General features: G+C 35.2%; 2 protein-coding genes across 3 annotated transcripts; one reads left to right on the forward strand and one right to left on the reverse strand.

Annotated features, from left to right (window-relative positions):
• Positions 1–146: 146 nt before the first annotated feature.
• On the reverse strand, positions 147–2,132 carry LOC121750423 (zinc finger protein ZAT9-like). Its single transcript, XM_042144959.1, has 2 exons — positions 1,727–2,132; positions 147–1,540 (listed from the first exon to the last, which is right to left on the reverse strand). Exons 1-2 carry the CDS (start codon positions 1,812–1,814, stop codon positions 366–368), a joined length of 1,263 nt encoding a protein of 420 aa, XP_042000893.1. The 5' UTR covers positions 1,815–2,132; the 3' UTR covers positions 147–365.
• Positions 2,133–8,019: 5,887 nt separating this feature from the next.
• LOC121751812 (pre-mRNA-splicing factor ATP-dependent RNA helicase DEAH1-like) lies at positions 8,020–19,346 on the forward strand. Of its 2 annotated transcripts, none has more exons than XM_042146605.1 (27): positions 8,020–8,166; positions 8,427–8,522; positions 8,653–8,783; positions 8,872–9,069; positions 9,152–9,223; positions 9,602–9,688; positions 9,969–10,002; positions 10,119–10,173; positions 10,464–10,523; positions 10,628–10,699; positions 11,485–11,548; positions 11,915–11,994; positions 12,127–12,194; positions 12,278–12,335; positions 12,535–12,592; positions 12,678–12,743; positions 13,691–13,759; positions 14,093–14,191; positions 14,971–15,057; positions 15,216–15,331; positions 15,407–15,473; positions 16,023–17,069; positions 17,623–17,685; positions 18,221–18,445; positions 18,699–18,761; positions 18,854–18,926; positions 19,033–19,346. In XM_042146605.1, exons 2-27 carry the CDS (start codon positions 8,432–8,434, stop codon positions 19,080–19,082), a joined length of 3,153 nt encoding a protein of 1,050 aa, XP_042002539.1. In that variant the 5' UTR covers positions 8,020–8,166; positions 8,427–8,431; the 3' UTR covers positions 19,083–19,346. The 2 variants fall into 2 exon arrangements, with proteins under 2 accessions (XP_042002539.1, XP_042002540.1); XM_042146606.1 differs by having other exon boundaries at positions 14,093–14,182.
• Positions 19,347–19,878: the final 532 nt, after the last annotated feature.

Consider the following 19,878-nt stretch of genomic DNA (forward strand, 5'->3'; position numbering starts at 1 on the left):
CACTCCTTTTCCCTTCATATCTAAGCTACACCAAAATTAACAATTCAAAAACTACCTCTTCAAATTCTTAATTGAGTTCGATATGTATGCTAATCCTAAACTTAGATTCAGTTAGAACCAAATGACTCATAAACTACACAGGCATGTATGTCCAAACACAAATAGAATTGCAGAAAATGACCAAATGTAACATATTCCATACATGTTAAAACTGTGACAACAACATGTCAACAAGAATTTCCTACGAAAACTGCAATGTAAAAATTGTTTTACTCCACTGGCCTATTCAATAGAATAGATTTTTAAAAAAATTCAAAAGTATGTAAAGAATTAAGAATTTTTACATTTGTGAGTGAATTCCACGATCACGAAGTGGAGAGTAGGCCGAGGCGGGCGGCGCCCCCAATCCACCACGGCTCGAACTCACCACATTCCTCCTCCTCAGTAGGAGCAGGCAAGTTGAGATCAAGAAAGGCTCTGTCGGCCGTCCGGTGAGGCGGAGACGCCTTGGCTTGATCCGCGATCAAGTGGGACCTCTTGTGGCCTCCTAGAGCTTGGCCCGATGGGAAAACTTTGAAGCAAATGGGGCACTCGTGCTCTTTGCTTTTCTGGCTATGTGAATCCTCTGTTTCTAGGCTGCTTCTCGGAGCGCAGCAGCCTTTGAACTTCTTGTGGCTCGCCCTGTGGCCGCCTAATGCTTGGTATGATCGAAAATCCTTCTTGCAGATTGAGCATCTAAACTTGCTGTTGCTGTTTCCCTCTCTCCCAAACTGATCATGATGCCTTCTCTTGATCAACTTCTTGGGAGAGTTCACTTCAAACTCATCATATCCAACCTCAGCTTCGTTGTTTAGTGATTCGAGTTTTCTTGTCTTTGTCTCGACTCTTGGAGCCTTGAGCTTCTGCAAGCTTTCTACACCACTACTTTTCGGGTCGAGTTTTGAATTCTTGCCTTCAATGTCTCCCCAGTAGCTCTTGTCCCTTGAGAGGATGATCAAGCTCAAGGCTACCTCCTCTTGCTCGTTGTGTTGATCATCATCATCATCATCATCATCATCATCATCATCATCATCATCATCATCATCATCATCATCATCATCGTCATCGTTGATCTCAGTTGTTGCTGTTGCTATGGTGAGGGAAGAGGAAGAGTTTGTGATGGATGTGTTGTTGTTGTACCTTGTAGTGATGGTCCTGTACGATCTCTTCCTCTTGCACGGGGGCGTGGTCCCTGCCTCGTTGTCTGATTGGCTGTCCATGACAAGAACTCCTCCGCTGTTCGGAGAGTGGCATTTCATGTGGCCAAACAAGGCCTTCCATGATGGGAAGGTCTTGCCACATTCCTTGCAAACCTTGTGGTTTTCATGGTCCAAGGTGAGAGGTGGGAGTTTCTTCTTCGGAGGCCGCATCTCGGGATGATGGCCTAGTGGTGGAGTGTTGTTGATCAGATGGGACCTCATGTGGCCTCCAAGTGATCTCCCACATGGGAAGCTCTTGCTGCAAAACTTGCAGATGTGCTCTTTCTCCATGGTGAAAAAACCTGAGAAATCAGAGAGGAAGCTGAAGGAGATGAAGATTTGAAACTAGCTTATATGAGCTCTTGGAGATCTGATGAGTGAAGAAAGATGAGTTAGCTAGGAACTAAGGAGAGGAGAGAGTCTATATTTCTGTTGCTCTTTCTCTCTCTTGATATTCTCTAACTATCTATCTTTCTTGTTGCACTTACTAGAAGTGGTAGCAGCTGTAGGGTAGTTGAAACTTGAAGAAAGAATCAAATACCAAGAAACTTTGTTGCAAATGATGGCCATGAACATCAAGGAAGAAATTGATATACTATAAAATAAAAGAAAGAATAGAAAAAACCAACTCTTGTATGTGACTTATACTATGTTTGGGAGGAGAAATCCATGCAAAGAAAGCAAAGATGAAAAAGAGGTCATAAAAAGCAAAGGAAAGATAAGCAGCACATGTACTCCAACTGAGAATCTTGCACCACCCTAATCCGACCGTCGCGGAGAAAACAATCCAACGGTTGTGACAAAGGATTAGAACTAATTAAGTTACTACAAAAAACAAAATAAAACTATTCCTTTCTTTGTCTTGATATTAAGGAAGCCCACAATGCCAACTGAAAGATGGAATTCCACTCCTTGTTTTTTGGCAGTTATTCTTTTGGCTTTACTTTTATTTTTGTTTTAATGTAATCAAATCAAGGATCCACAGTATATGGGGGTGGGCCCCTCCTCTTAAGTTGTCAACTGCTCTTTGCTTCAGCAACAACTCTACTCACTTATTTTTATAACATGGTTATATATGCATACACACATTATGACTTCAATTTTATTTCCTGACCCACTTGTGTATAATATTCGTGTCTTTTCTATTTACGGGGTATATAATTGATTTTTTTTATCTAATTAAGTAGTTGTTTTGGTTATTTACCCATATAGTGCGCTTAAAATTCATTTATAACAAATGTTTGTAAACAAATAAAGCATTGTATGCTAGTTACGAATTTGGGATTAAGTGAGTTTAACCATACATGATCAACCACTTTCTCGGCTCACAATACATTTTTTTTATCATTACTACTATTATCTTTAAGATAAGACTCTTTATTAAAATATTTGCCACAATCATCAGGGCTTGTTTGTGAACAAAAAAAGTATTCCGGAGTATAAAATAGTGTTGTTGAAAAATAAATTTATGTAAAATTATCCAGGATGGTCGATAAAGAAGCAAAGTAGAGCATAATATATAGTTGGAAAAAGCTACTAGTAAGCATGTTAATGTTGACAACGTTTATAGTTCAACAACTTTGTCACAAGCTCATTTCTTGGCAAAAGTAGTGTATTCAAAACTGCAGGCCTTTGCTCACGCGCAAGCCGGCCTCTTTCTCTCTCTAATAGCCGGCATTCATTGTATGACTTAGCTGTATATAAGTTCATCAAATGTTGCCATCTTCTTGTAATCTTGCTCTTTTATGCTGATTTTTAATTAGTGAATCGGTTAGCACGTCCTTAATTAAGGGGACAATTCATTTGAGATGTGGTTTGGGAAATTTTAAGTACTTTTTCTTATAAAAGAGATATTGCCATGTGGGGGTGTGTCATATTGATCTCTTTTTCATGGTCCAAACAATCTTGAGATGCAAGAAAGATTTAGTGCAAGACTCTCCATTGATATTTGTTTGTGAAGTGATACTTGATTTAGTAGGAGGGAAGTGGTTAGTTAAGTGAAAAAAGAGCATGTAGGTAAACATTTTTTTGTTTTTTGCTTGATTTGTAGTATAATTATAGATGATGTTATGGTGAGATGACTAAGATAGCTATGCAAAACAATATAAAGTGGTGTTTTGCTTATTATGTGTGTGATAGTTGTAGAAGCAAGTGCATTGCTATTATTGCATATTCATAGTCCTATTGGTGAAGCGATGGCTAAAGGTGCATAAAGTGTTGGCCTTTTGGAATTATTAACATACATTGTGTTTAATTAATACCACCTTTCACCCACTTTGAAGGACCACAAATTAGGCTTCATTAAAATGTAATGTGTGTGAATAAAATTAGGTATCAAGGTTAAAACTGTCATTTTGTTGAGGTAAATAGGATGGCCAAAAGTTGACATCTATTCAACATAACTATACTATTCCTTTGAGCTTAGACCTAAGTGTTAATCCAAAGCATTATTAATTTGAACCACTAATTATCTTGAGAGATAAGCCCCCACAACTCAACTTCGTACTTATGCATGCATTATCAACTATACAATTAGTACACCTAACATTTAGCTATTTAGTGAAAAATAATTATTAATTGACCTCTTTAAACTACAAGTATAACTCTTATGGTTCACAGAGTTATGGTTCACAATGTATGACATTTTTCGCCATGATTAAGAACAAGGGCGGAGCCAAAAATTCATACGAGAAGGGCAAAATATGCTTAAAGAAATTTTAAGAATCGAAAAAGGGGCATTTAATGAAAATTTAAAATAAATCTTTATAGCAAATTATACATACATAAATACATACAGATGGAAATATGGGCGGGAGCAAATGCCCCTCCTAGCTTAATGCTAAATACGCCCATGATTAAGAGAACCCACTGTATATTGCACAAAATTTAAAGGTTAATCGGTTTTAAGACTTAGCCAGTTGTATTACATAACTTTTAAGACTTGACATTAATATTGCAAAACTTTTATATTTATTGCTATTAAAAATATCTTTAAATTTTACCGGTAATGTTCGTCTACTTATACAATTTACGCATTGTTCTACCGGATGGTGTAGCAACCGTTTTATTTCATAAATCAAAACGTTTGGATAGAGCGTCTGTTTTTTCTATAAAGTGGGTCGATTTCATTTCTTTTTTATTGTTCTTGTTTCTATTTTAAAATATTTTGTAATGCTATTTTATTGGTCCCGATTTTAAGACTTGACATTTTGTAGAACATAAAAGCGTTGATGCTTGGGTAACTAATTAAAGACAGTAACACTAATATCAATTTGCTAGGATCTAATTGTAACTAACAAGATATCCAAGACAAGATGAAACTTTGTGTGGGCAAAGTTACTTCACTTGTGAGCAAAGAGTAGATGCATTTTTATGGTGAAATTGACAAGAATGCCAGATAAAGGTTGGCCACTCACTCACCTTGTCTTCTCCCACGCCTTGTGAGTGACATTTATTAAGTAGAAAAGATAAGATGCCATTCTAAGTCATTTATTGGTCAATTTCTTCTCACTATTCAACACCATCCAAGACCTAACCCCTAACTCCAACAAACCTACAATTTTAGTAGTTTATGCTAAAAACTAGGGTCGCAATAATTAAGTATTTTTTATCCGCCCACTCAAAGTGTCCATATTCTTGAATTATACAAGATTATAAGAGGAGTTGTTAGCAGTGGCGAATCCAGGATTTTTGATTCGGGGGTACGAAAATAGTTCTCGAAGTTTAAAAATCCAAACAATCATTTTTGTTCTCTTAAATACAAATGTCTTATAGACATAAATTATATAATTTGGAAATAAATTAATTTTTTTGACATGAAATATTTGAGTAAATTTTTAAATATTTTTTAATGGACAGTTTTTAGAGCAAAACCTTGTTGATATAAATACTTTAAGCAAAATGTCAATTATATTTTAAAAGTTATATATTTTTTATGAGTTGTAAATGTTTTATATAGATTTGCACATAATTGCTGCAAAACATATAATATAGGTTTAAAGTAAATTTTTTGATTATTTAAGAATTTGATCAAGAAGTATATGAATTTATTTTTTGAATTGTTTTAACAAATAAAAAAGATACTACATTTATTCTTTCAATTGTTTGAATAAAAGTAAACAACAAAAGTAAATTCATTATTCTAATAAGAAATATAGAAAAGAAGTAAAAGGCTACAGAACTTTTAATTCAATAAAATAAAACATGAAATAAGTCAACAAATTGGATTAACAAAACTAAAACAAAAAATAATTGAAATAAGTAATACTATATGATATAGACTTTTATATGTTAGAAAGAAATATAGAAAAGAAGTAAAAGGCTACAGAACTTTTAATCCAATAAAATAAAACATGAAATAAGTCAACAAATTGGATTAACAAAACTAAAACAAAAAATAATTGAAATAAGTAATACTATATGATATAGACTTTTATATGTTAGAATAAAACTAAATAAGAAAGGAAAAGATATTAGAATATGCGTCAAGATTCGAACTCAATACCTCGGCTGTGAAAACTGGTAGCAGAACTACTAGACCACAAAGGCCATTTGCAAATTCTATCACAATAAATAGTATTAGTATTTTATTTTGGGGTACAGTTGTACCCCCTTGTTCTAAGGTGGATACGCCACTGGTTGTTAGGTGGAGTAAGTAGAGAGAAAAAAATTAGTTGAATATTTTAATGAAGAAAAAGTAGAAAGGGATTTGTTTTTTAATATAGAAAGTGGACATCTTGAGTGGGACAAACTAAAAAGGAAATGTGGGCATCTGGATGAGACGGGGGAAATACATATTATACTTCTCTAGTTTCCACTTATTCTCCTGCAATATATTGTTAGTTACATTTTATGTCTACAAATAAAATAAGATGGTGCCTAAAATTGGCGTAAGATTATTTATTTGGGACCTCAAATAACAAGCTTTAGTGGACTTGGCACTTTCATTACCTTGTTATTAGAGAAGCATGTTCCATTAATCTCAATGTGGTTATATGCATGCTTAGTAGATTGCATCAGTGGGCCCACCTTTATAGTAAAGTCATATAGTATCACATGTCATGTATTTTGTGTATTTTGCAAGTGTGTGTGTTTGAGCATAAGGAGAGGAACGAGTTAAGATAATGCCAAATAGAGTTGAGAGAACTTTGCTTATTTAAATTCTATTTTTTGGACTTTGTTTTATTAATGTTGAAACCTTTCAACTTATAATAAACTCAACTCTTCTACTACTTTATACTGAATTGAAATTGAGATCTTAACATTCATCTAGCGTATGTTAAATATTTAATATCGACTGTAGACTATTAAACTTATTGAGTTATATTGATGTGTTTCATTCCGTCGTATATCGTCAAACGGAATAATTGAGCTGACAGTTGGCTCGACGCAATTAGAATTTTCATCTATTCAATTTGCAATTTTCTGATTAACATTTTGATGTCAAATGGACCTAATTAATTTGAAATAAAAAGGTAGAGATGTTATTAAAACATTTTAAAGATGAGACTTAATTTGCACCTGGAGCACTATTACTTACTAATGATGAAAGGCATGAAATAAAGTAAGAACTGCAAACAATGATCACACTAAACAATATCTTTAATCCCAAGTCAAAGCAAGATGTGTAAACACTAAACATGCTCTCATTTTCAGCAAACTGAAAAGCTGTAGCACCACTTCGAGAACACACTTGTATCAGCAAAAGCCACTTAATTAATTAAATAAATATACACTGGTCCATACATAAAAATCTACGTATATTATATAAAAATATTTAAAAAATAAATATATGTATCCAACTTGATCTGCTTTGACATCAGTATTGAGCAAGTGAAGAGTTAATCATCTAGGAATTCGTCTTGCCTGTTCCAGGCAGGCATGTTGCAAGTTCATTGCTGACCATTTCCTGAATTAAAAGCTTCTTTAAATCCATTTGAATATAAATTATTTTAAAAAAGTCAACTGGGTTTAAATAATTTTGTAGGCTACATTTGCATCGCACACTAGGACAATATATTGTGATCTTCTTACTAGGTCGTGGTATAATATCAAAATATTAATTTCAATATATTTAATTATCGTCGATAAAAATCTGATTATACTACAATAGTTTAGAAAAAAAAGTACTCTACCTTTAGTTAAAGAAATTTGTCATTTTCCCTGGGATTGGAATGGAATGATTCTTAAATTTAGAATAAGTTAGATCATAAATGACTCATACATAAATTTCACTGACATGTCACATGTACACTCACAAATAGAGCTGCAGGAAATTATCAAATGCTAACAAAAATTATTATTCTTGCTCAATAAGTTACAATTTTTGTGATTAAATATTTATTATTTTCATAAATAAAAGTTACTCCCTCCATCCCACAATAAAAGTCATTTTTTTACCGTTTCATTACGTCCCACAATAAGAATCATATTTCAATTTTACCATCAGTTATAAGTAGGTCTCATATTCCATTAACTAATTTCACTCACATTCTATTATAAAATTAATGTATAAAAAATTATCCCTATATTTCACTAATTTTTTAATTCAATATTCTTTACAATTTTTAAAAACTGTATCCACACCCAATAAAACTCCTATTACGAGACGTGCAGAGTATTATTATTTTAAATAAAAATTACTAGTAGTACTATTCTAATGTAAAAGTCATAAAGGACTCCATAATATTTGAGCCCAAATTTAGCTCAATTGGGCTTGACACATTTAATAATGGCAATTTCTTATTTTAAGCCCAATCATTAAAAGATTTATGCACTGACAGCAAGCGGTGCGCCCCAAAAATTTAAGCTCAACCAAAAACTCCCCCGTCCCTCCACCACCGTCGCCGTCCCTCCCCCGCCGTCGCTGTCCCCGGTGGCTGTAGAATTTTAGTCGCTGCCTAATTGAAAGCCCCCAATTTGGGATTAGGTAAGTTTCCTAAAATCCTAATGTGCAGTGCAAGTTTGGATGCCTAGGGCTTGGCGTGGATGGACTAAAAGTCTAATCAATCTCAATTACAGCATAATGAAACTCATGATTTTAACTTGGATTTGTTTGGAAGTTTATGAGTGTTTAAGTTATATTTTATTTCATTGAGAAATTTCAACATGATCAGTGTTTACCAATTATTCGAACTTCATGGAACAGCCTTATATACTTATATTGATTTCTCTTTTTTGTCAATGCAGTTAAAATGAGTGAGTTGAAGACATGGGTCTCGGACAAATTGATGTCCCTTCTGGGATATTCACAGCCCACTGTTGTCCAATATGTGATAACATTGTGTAAGCTGGTCTTTAATGAAGCACACAAATCTTTCGATTTTCCGAATGTGAAGAAACTTCAAGCTATATAAACTGGATAGTGAGTTTTCCTTTTGACATTAAAGTCTGGCTTTGTTCTGCATTGGTGCAGCTAAGAAAGCTTCATCTCCCACTGAGATTGTAAATCAACTGGTCGGCTTGGGAATCCCTTCCTCTGCTGAAACTGTCGGGTTTGCCAAAGAAATTTTTGCCAGGGTGGAGCACAAGAGTTCAGGGCCAAATGTAAGTGTTGCCTGTTTTCTTACATTTTAAGTGTTTATTTCAGACTCTTCATAGTAACAATGTTTTGCCACTTTTATTTTTTATACAGCAATATCAACAGAAAGAAAGGGAGGCAGCAATGCTTGCACGGAAACAAAAAACCTACACACTTTTGGAGGATGACGATGATGATGATGACACAGTTCGTGTGTCTCCACCACCCAAAAATGAGGAAAGTCGAAAAAAGAAGTTCAGGAAAAGAAGCAAACCTCAGGATGACATAGATGATGATGATGATGATGATGAGGTACTTTCTCTAAGCAGCTAAGGTCCACTATCAGTTCTTGTAATAGAAAGATCATCTGTTGTTGCTGCTGAATTTGGTATAGGTAGTAAACCATGGGGGCAAAGAAAGACAAGTGAAGCGTCGAACAGCTCCTGATGAAGATGATGGTTCCGAGGTACTATTTTTGTCTATTTGTGCTCTTTCAGTTTGAAAGCTGTTCTTTCAAACGCCTTGGATAAAGGCATTGAGTTTTGAGTTTCCTTGTGGATCTGCATATCAAAGATGTATATGCATGGATAAGCACACAACTGATAGAATCATTCTAAAGTAAATTGTAAAGTTATTATCAAGTTGGTGTCCGGATTGAAATACCTAGGTGGCCCCTGGTCTTGTCAATACTCACTGTAAACCTTCATCCTGGGTTTTGCTTCATTTTGTATCTTGTAGTCCTCTGTTGGAATCCTCCATCCTTTATGTTGTTGTTCTCTTTTTACCTTTGCTGTCTCCTTAAACTTCACTGTTATCTAATATTACTTGATTTTCATGGTTACAGTCAGAAGAAGAAAGGCTGCGGGACCAGAGAGAAAGAGAGGAGTTGGAACGTCATATTAGAGAACGAGATGCGGCGGGTACCAGGAAGGTAAAGATAGATGAATTAGCTATTTTTGGTTTCGTACTTTCATTTGTAGATCCCAATGGGCTACCATGAGGTTGAATCATGATCTTTATATTTTTTCCAATACTTAACAAAATTTACTGGCAATTATCTTATACTGAACTCATATTTCAAGTACCGTAGGCACTCATTCAATGGCTTCACATTTTAAACATAATTGTTTGTATAATTTATTGGGTCTGTGAATCTGTGATAATCCTTTAATCTGTTCATCTGATTTATCTTTGATTCCATATTTGTACAGATCACTGATCAAAAGTTATCCAAGAAGGAAGAAGGTAAGTGATCTAGTTTACCAATATGAAGTGGAAGTTTTATTAGTTCTGTGGGTTTTTTTGTGGCACATACTAGATTACATAGGTTTGAAAATTTCATATGGTGCATTTCCTAACAGAAGAGGCAATTCGGAGATCTGACGCTTTGGAGAATGATGGCATTCAGACATTAAGGTAATTTATCCCTTTCATTTCATTCTTGTAACAATATCATTGCATAGAGGTAACTCAGCACTGTGTATTACACTGCTAATGTAGCCTTTTCACTTATTGAAGGGGTGTTGAATTTTTTGATTGATAAAACATGAAAGTTTTGGGGGGCAAAGGGTGTTCTACTCATGAAGTTACAGTATTTATTATCAGTTAAAGTTCTTGTGGTACCATTGGCTCTATTGAAATACCAATATTTTACATGTTGACTGGTTCGCTTATATCCGGATATACTGTCTTCTCATCTGTACCAGGAAAGTGTCAAGGCAGGAATATTTGAAGAAAAGGGAGCAAAAGAAATTAGAAGAGCTAAGGTAATGAAGTTGGAATATTTGTTTCCCAATTAAGGCTGAAATAGAGGTCATATACTCATTGTTTTACTGATTTGCTATGTGCCTTGTCTATTTGGGTAATCCAGAGACGATATAGAAGATGAACAATACTTATTTGAAGGTGTCAAGCTGACTGAAGTGGAGTACCAGGAGCTAAGGTGAAGTATATTTCCTTGCATCATGCTTATAATAAGATTAAGCTCCACTCACCTAAAGTTACTTACTTTGATGTTTTACAAGCAATATTTGTTGCACATTATTTTTACTACTCAATAATTCAATAGCTCCGTAGTCCACACTCCATCTTCTTAGTTGTTGATTTAGTTACAAAATCTCATATTGAATTTACACCAAATTTACCACTATATCTGGTGAATCCTGAACTTAAGCAAACAGTATACTCTTGTTTTTTTTTTTGTGTGTGGTCAAAAACTCATATTATGATATAAACTGGTGCTCAAACACATTGCTCAAGAACTTCAGGAAGATGGGCTCAAAACATTTGTTAGTAATAATTTGGATTTAATATTCGTTAACTTGGCCGATTGTGCTTTCAGTATATTGTTTTTACCCTGAACTCTTTCAAGTTTCAGCTAACCTGTTTGTTTTTATATTAGTGCAAGATGGTTGCCTGTGTTTTCAAAACTATAAGCACAAACTATCTGGAGCCTAACATCATGGTTTAGCCTCTAGAATTTGTCATGCTTAGTCCGTGACAGAAACTTGTCAAGTTTTTCTGTTGAATTTGAATGCTACCTGGTGCAAATTATCTTTTGATATGTATCTTAATTAATCTGATGATGCAACTGTGTGTTTTATAAACAATGTGGTATTTCACTTGTGTATTTGTTCATGTTCAATATTAGGAATACATCAGTTGTGGGCCCATCTTTTAAGTACATGAATCTGGATTGATATTGGAAAGTATAACTTATTCTGCCAGATACAAGAAACAAATATATGAGCTCGTCAAGCAGAGGACGGAAGAGTCTGATTTTGCAAATGAGGTGATCACCCTTTTACAAAGTATATGGTTTAGGTGTTGCTTGTACTGCACATCAGTTGCGTGTAAAGGTTCAGCGCTAGCCTCTGCTGTTGCTTGCTTAGAAAACATATGTTGTGCACAGTTGTGGATAGCGATATCTACATGTGTACTATGCGTGCCCTTTGATATTCCAGTATTCGATTTGTGTGTAAAGATTTTGGTACAGGAAAGTTAGTAGGCAACTAGGCATTACTTTCAGCAAACATGCCATCATGAGAACAGTTTTTTTGCTGACTTGTGGTTTAGTCTTAATGACTCATCTTCTTCATGTATCTTGATTGCCTACTACTACTGATATATTCTTCTTCTTTTAACCCGTCAAATGCAGTATAAGATGCCTGATGCATATGATGAAGATGGTGGTGTGAATCAGGAAAAAAGATTTGCTGTGGCATTGCAGCGTTACAGGTATTTTTTTTATTTTTTCAAGTAAACTAGATACACATTCAACTAGTGCCACAATTCAGGCTAGATGTGCATTTCATAAAATTTTAAGATACTCAGTAAAACTGAGATCTACTAGCCCTTTGCCGCTCACAGGGATCCTGCTGCAGAAGAGAAGATGAATCCATTTGCGGAACAAGAAGCGTGGGAGGAGCATCAGATTGGTAATCTTAAGCTGTTCAGCAATTAATATTAAGTTGTCAATCTATAATCTTCCGTCACGAATCATATGGTTGTTATATTTCAGGAAAAGCAACTCTTCAATTTGGATCCAAGAATAAAAAGAAAAAGGATGAGGATTATGAGTGAGTTCTGTTATTCTTATATTTGCTTCCTTACTAACTCACACCCGTCCACCCCTTTCTAAAGTAAAAATGACCTGTACTCATGATGAAATTATGCCATATTGCCTATCTGCTTTTGCTTTGTGTAGGACTAAAGGTGTTGAGAAAATTTCTGGTGCCTAAAAGCTTTTGTTTCTTCTTTATTTATTTACTTTTGTAGGTTTGTGTTTGAAGACCAAATAGAGTTTATAAAGGCAACAGTCATGGAGGGTGTCAATGTACGTATATCTAGCATTTACATAGTGTAATAAGAAGATTTATACATTTTTGTTGCAACGAGTCTTGATACCACTTGCTATGCAGGTTGAGCAAGACTCAGTGCAATCACCAGAGGCATCTGCTGCCAAAACAGCCTTGGAAAAACTCCAGGTGTTTTTTCCAGCCTCTTTCTCAGTGAATAGTGATTCTTGTTCCATGATGACACACATGAATAAACATGTTTATGAAAATTTTTTTGCTGAAATATTTTGGTGTTCAGCAATCAGCAGTAGACATCAGTGTTTTGGTTGATTGAATATTGGCTAAAAAGGCTGTATCTGTTCAGAACTTATTGTCTGCTCTATAGTCTATACTTTATATTTGAATTTTCCAATGCCAGTCTTCTTTCATATTCCAACAACAGTGAACTTTTACTACAGTCTACATGTTGAATTACTAAAACGAGCATATGCCAACTGAAATGGAATGTGCCTTATGTGCATTGGTGGCTTTCGGTTCAATAGACAAGATAATAGTGAGATGAGTCAAAAATGGGGTTTATCTATGATTAAATTAGTCATAGGAGTGAAGTTGAGATGGATAATTATGAGATACAATGTAATATTGGCATTGTAGATATGTGTCAAGATACATTGTCAGTTTGTCATGGGACGAGCTTTTGTGAAAAAGCTAAACGAACAGGAGATAAGATTATGCATGGCCTTTAGTCACAAGTAAACATGCCAATCAAACGGCCTCATAGAAGACAAAAAATGAAACTCAGCTGATGAAACTTCATCAATTTCCTGGTTATTCCTCAGATTTCAAAGATGGAAGGCGGAAGCTACAAATTCCATGATCATGGAACCGACCTTTCCTTTGTTTTTATCATAAAGTTGCTTTATGTGGGGGGATTCCTTTATAAATGATATTTTCGAAGGCGTGTTTAGTGCTTTTAAGTGAGTTCTATTGTTTAAAAGGTGGATGATTGCAAAAAGACGGGTAGTGTTTGGACTTAAAAAAATCTCTTCCAAGACAAGATGTAGAGTAGCATGCTATTACAGATTATATTATCATATATGACATTATTAACCTTTCTTTGGCTCTTCAATTATCAGAATGATAGGAAGACACTTCCAATCTATCCTTATAGGGAACAGCTGCTCCAAGCCGTGAATGATCACCAGGTTTGATATTTTTCTCGTTCACTTATGTTGGAGTTTAAGAACAACATTTATGGTGAAAGAAGATTAATTCAGTTGATTTTATGATCAGTTGGAGATTTGGTATGAATCAGTTTCTAGTTTAGTAGCTTTAGATTGGGGGTTAGCTTCCTCTGATTCGTCCATAACCTACATTTATTATAACATTGGAAAGGTCCAGCATATATGTTGTAGTTTCTGATGCAAACAATGATAAATAATTATTTATTGAAGAGAACCACATAATATGAAGTCTTCAATATTTGAAATGATCCACACTACAGATGGTGCAATATTAACTTATTATTTCTATTGCAGGTTATCGTTATTGTTGGAGAGACAGGTTCTGGAAAAACTACACAGATACCTCAGTACCTTCATGAAGCAGGATACTCTGAACGGGGAAAGGTACTAGGGGTTTGTCTAATCCCATTCTACGATTTAATACATTGTTTAAGAATGACAATCAGCAAAAATGCAGTCTTGATGGAATTTATAAGAATAGCTAGGCATATGCAATAACTAATGATCAACTGTGATAATTTAGAAAATAACTAGGCATATGTAGTGATCAACTCATCAACTGTGAGATACTCATTGTTGCACATGCGGTTTGACTATTTTACAAGTTCTGAATTGATGATTATTGTACAGCTGGGTATTTTCTATTTGACTGCATAGCTCAGTATCTCACTTAGGAAATTGTAGGGGACTATTAATTTTTTCGTTAATTTTGATTTCCCAACATTTAGGCTCATGTCTAAAAGTATATGCTAAGGGATGTGCTTGTAAAGTAACTACAAGAATAGAACACGGGCATACTTATCTTTCAAAATTGCTTTTAGTTTGTATGAAATGGTAGGACTTTTAGCTTGTCACACTTCTGTTTAATGATCATAATTATTCTGTGTAGTTTTCCCAACACTGCTTTTGGTATTCTTTTGCATATCATGAAACAGCAAATAAGAGACATTTGCAGCAACAGATTAGTTTGTGAACTTATTGAACAGAGAGTCCAACTCATCTTTACTTGCCAATTTTACTCTTCCAGATTTTTTCGGGAAAAATTGGATCTTGTGCTTGAACCCATTCTGCATACTTATGGATGACGTAACATACGTAATGTAACCACTTGAGAATAGTGAAACTTACTTTTAGCGGTCTGATAAGCTTGTAATGACTATATCTCTCAACAGATTGGATGTACCCAGCCGCGGCGTGTTGCTGCTATGAGTGTTGCTGCCCGAGTTTCTCAAGAATTGGGAGTAAAACTTGGACATGAGGTGTGCCTTCTTACATGACTACTGGTATTTTGTAATCATTGCATGAGAATTTTGTACATTTTAACTTTTGTTCTACCTTCTAATTTAATATTCTATTCCAACTCAATATCAGCTGTTAGGACATGGGAAGTTAACTAAAAAGAATTTATAAAATTTAGGTTGGCTATTCTATTCGATTTGAAGATTGTACGTCGGAAAAGACAGTATTAAAATACATGACAGATGGAATGCTATTGCGTGAATTCCTTGGAGAACCTGACCTTGCAAGTTACAGGTGCACGTCAGATTCAATAGTTTAAATTTTGGTAATGTACTGTGATTTGTGACTAATTTTGTATTTTATCTTCAGTGTAATTATGGTGGATGAGGCTCATGAAAGAACTCTCTCAACGGACGTTTTGTTTGGTTTAGTTAAGGTAAGATATAGGTAGATCCTGAGTATTTGTTGTCTGATGTAAAACAACATTGATATTATTTGATATTAGTTGCTAGAAAATTTTATAAAACAAATTGTAGTATTACATTACTGAATCAGTGTAGGTATCAAAGAAGAAAGTAGAGAGCCATACTAGTCTGCCTTCACCTAGTTTAGCAAATTATACTTGTAGAACGTAATATTAATTCCTTGTAGGAAACAATAACTGTAATGCAGTACATTGGAGGATAAATGTACTTAAAAGGACTATTAAACTGAGTTACAATATGTAGGTTAATGTTGTTGATTCGGTGCTCAGTATACATTAGAAATGTAAATCTGAAAAAGTATTATGGGACCTACAACCAAGCTGATCTGAACTCAGTAAGAAATAGTTATCCACGCTGGTTTTGCAGGGGTACATTGCTGAAATGTAAATGTGTAGATTTAATGATTTATATATCCTAATATGTCATGAATTGTATAGTCATTTCTACTGCTTGATTTGTAGCATGTATCCTTATTTCTCTTAACCATTTCTCCGTGACAGGATATCACTCGTTTTCGCCCTGACCTCAAATTGCTTATATCGAGTGCCACACTTGATGCTGAAAAGTTCAGTGATTATTTTGATTCTGCTCCAATTTTTAAAATACCCGGAAGAAGATTCCCTGTTGATATACATTATACTAAGGCCCCAGAAGCTGACTACTTGGATGCTGCCATTGTTACTGCTCTTCAAATTCATGTGACACAACCACCAGGGGATGGCGATATTCTAGTTTTCTTTACAGGGCAGGAGGAGATTGAAACTGCTGAAGAGACTCTTAAGCATAGGACTAGAGGATTGGGGACAAAAATTGCAGAACTAATCATTTGTCCAATTTATGCAAATTTGCCTACAGAACTGCAGGCTAAGATATTCGAACCCACACCTGAAGGGGCACGTAAGGTTGTCCTGGCAACCAATATTGCTGAGACATCATTGACAATAGATGGGATCAAATATGTTATTGATCCAGGTTTCTCTAAGATGAAGTCTTACAATCCTCGGACTGGTATGGAATCGTTGTTGGTGACACCTATATCCAAAGCATCAGCTAACCAGCGAGCTGGTCGATCTGGGAGAACAGGTCCAGGACAATGCTTTCGGTTGTATACCGCGTATAACTTTTATCATGATCTGGAAGATAATACTGTTCCTGAAATACAAAGGACTAACTTGGCCAATGTGGTACTTATGCTCAAGAGCCTTGGCATCAACGACCTGCTCAACTTTGACTTCATGGACCCTCCCCCATCTGAAGCTTTGCTGAAGGCCTTGGAACTACTCTATGCTCTGAGTGCACTTAACAAACATGGTGAGCTGACAAAAATCGGCAGGAGGATGTCTGAGTTCCCACTTGATCCCATGCTATCGAAGATGATTGTTGCTTCCGAGAAATATACTTGCTCTGACGAGATCATATCTATTGCTGCTATGTTATCTGTTGGAAACTCAATCTTTTACCGTCCTAAGGACAAACAAGTTCATGCAGACAATGCACGCTTGAACTTCCACATGGGAAATGTCGGAGACCATATTGCATTGCTGAAGGTTTGACTCATTTATTTTACTGTTCCATGTTTTTTTATGCGTTTGTTACGATATAATGCATGCATTATGTAGCAACTTTCCCCCCTACAATTTCCTCACTAATTGTAGTTTGATTCGAATCAACTGTTTATCCATGAATTTAGATACTCCGTCCGTCCCACAATAATTGTCTCTCTTTTCCATTTCGGTCCGTCCCACAATAATTGTCACACTTCATTTTTACCATAAATAGTAAGTAGGTCCCACATTCAACTAACTCACTTCACTCACATTTTATTATAAAACCAATATAAAAAAGTGGGTCCCACATTCCACTAACTTTTTCAACCAACTTTTCTTTACATTTCTTAAAACTCGTGCCCACCATAAGAGTGACAATTATTGTGGGACGGAGGGAGTATTACTTATGCAAGTGGTCTAAGTTAATGAAAAAGCATGAGTTCGTTTACTATGTTCGAGTTTGGTTTAGACAAATGGAGTGGCTATTTCTTACTTTTGCACTGTTATTTTTTTCCCAATATTAAGATCCTTCAAAATTGATGATGCATTACAGGTTTTTAGCTCATGGAAGGAAACCAATTTCTCGACTCAGTGGTGTTATGAGAATTATATCCAGGTAGGCTGTAATGTTTTACTTCCTTTATGTATGTCGCACCTTTTTGATGATTTATTTGCACTAATTTAGATAGTAATTGCTCTTGATGATTTTTTTAAGTGGGTGGAATGACGCAATCAGATATTGTTGTTAGTAAATAGTAACTAATATGCATATCCTTTCTGGGTGAAGGCATATGTGAAATGGAACTTTGAAATGACATTTTTTTGCTAGGATATGGATTTGAGATTTGAGTCCATGATTAATATTCTCAAACAAAAAGTAAAAAACTGATAATCAATAATGTTGGACAGTAAAAAGAAAATAACACGGTGTGCTATGGGTGGATCCGGTAAAATACAAATTTGACATTAAATGTATGTTACATCATGGTATAGTGTTTAGTTTATTTTCCAAAGAGGTTACTCTAAGGTCATCTCCTGAAGAAAAAGGGGAAATGAAACAACAATTGGGCTAAAGAAGTTACAGCCCGAGTCTCTCTTGCATATCATCTTTGCTTTTGAATGTTTAATAAATCTTTGTTATTGTGTTCTAGGTTAGGAGCATGAAGAGAGCTAGAGATATCCGTGATCAGCTGGAGGGGTTGCTGGAAAGGGTTGAGATCGAGTTATCTTCAAATATGAATGATTTCGATGCAATAAAGAAAGCTATAACGTCAGGGTTTTTCCCACACTCAGCAAAAATACAAAAGAATGGATCTTATAGAACTGTCAAGCATCCACAGACTGTTCATATTCACCCAAGCTCTGGTTTAGCACAGGTACAAACTTCTCCAATATATAGCTGAGAAGAATTATCTTCCACTGCAATATCACAAAATATCTAAATCCTATGTACCCTGTTAATGTTATACCAGTATGCTGCCACATGAAAGCATGTGCATATCCTTAAACTCCAACCCATACTCTTGCAATCCTATGTTCATTGCCATTTTGGTTTTTGGTTTGGAAGTAACCATGAGAGATCTAATCTACCATATTGATTCTCATATCATTTTCTGTTGTTCCTGTTAGGTGCTTCCAAGATGGGTCGTATACCATGAATTGGTTCTAACAACTAAGGAGTATATGCGGCAGGTATGATCACATTTCACCTTGTATTTTATCCATTGTGTTGTGTGTTGTGCGTGCATACAGCTGTGAAGCTAATTTATGACGTTTGCATGCAGGTGACCGAGCTAAAGCCAGAATGGCTAGTGGAAATAGCTCCTCACTTCTATCAAATGAAAGACGTGGAGGATGGTATGATCTCTCTCCTATTTTGTGATGATTTTCTGGCTGTGCATCCATCTAATCTGTGCGTTTGAACATGTTTATTCATTGCTTACCTGCTTTTTTTTTCCTGCAGCTGGGGCGAAGAAAATGCCACGTGGTGAAGGTAGGGCTTTGAAAGATTGAACCTTGACTCTCCATGTGTGTAAATATAACTTTCATGTGCTATATAATACAGAAGCTCTGAATTTTGTCTAGCAGATTATATTTTGAATCTTGAACACACCAATTACTAACAGAAATGTAGGTGTTAGTCTAACTAGATTTTAACATGTTTACTAGATGTGTTTGTAATGTAGTATTCACTTGTAAGAAATCGGCATGTTTGTCATATTGCTTTTGGATTGTTTGAATAATAGGAATTTGAAATTTTGGATTGTTTGAATATTAGGGCAAATTTGAATAGCAAAATAATTGATAGATTGTGTCTCATGGTTACATTTTGAAAGTAAAATTCAAATTGCCTATTGAGTTAAGTTGGCGACTTAAATAATAATTACCATTTATATATGCGCGTAATTGCGTAAAGATTGAATATATCACAAGGGATCCAGCTCATTTGCGGCGGTGGTTGCATTTTTTTGCTATCATTATGATAACACCTCTAACTGAGTTTTACACATTAGTACTACCTGTTTTTATATGCCAAACCTGTATCATACACATTTATTCGTGGCGCCGACATAAATCATACTCCACAATTATAGGGCAGAACTATCCAACTACACTAGAAACAGCAGAATCACGTATCAAAGGTTGATGAGCGAACAAGAGTTCCACCCCAACCTCGTTACACAGTTTCATACATGGTGGGCATGATGCTGCTGCAAGTGGCCACTCGTAATATTGTTCGTTCCCAGAATATTGGTGTGGCTTGCCAGATGCCACAATGTATTTGTATAGTACTCCATCTGTCCTGTCC

This window comes from Salvia splendens, chromosome 10 (genome assembly GCF_004379255.2).
Source record: "Salvia splendens isolate huo1 chromosome 10, SspV2, whole genome shotgun sequence".
NCBI classification, from domain to species: domain Eukaryota; kingdom Viridiplantae; phylum Streptophyta; class Magnoliopsida; order Lamiales; family Lamiaceae; genus Salvia; species Salvia splendens.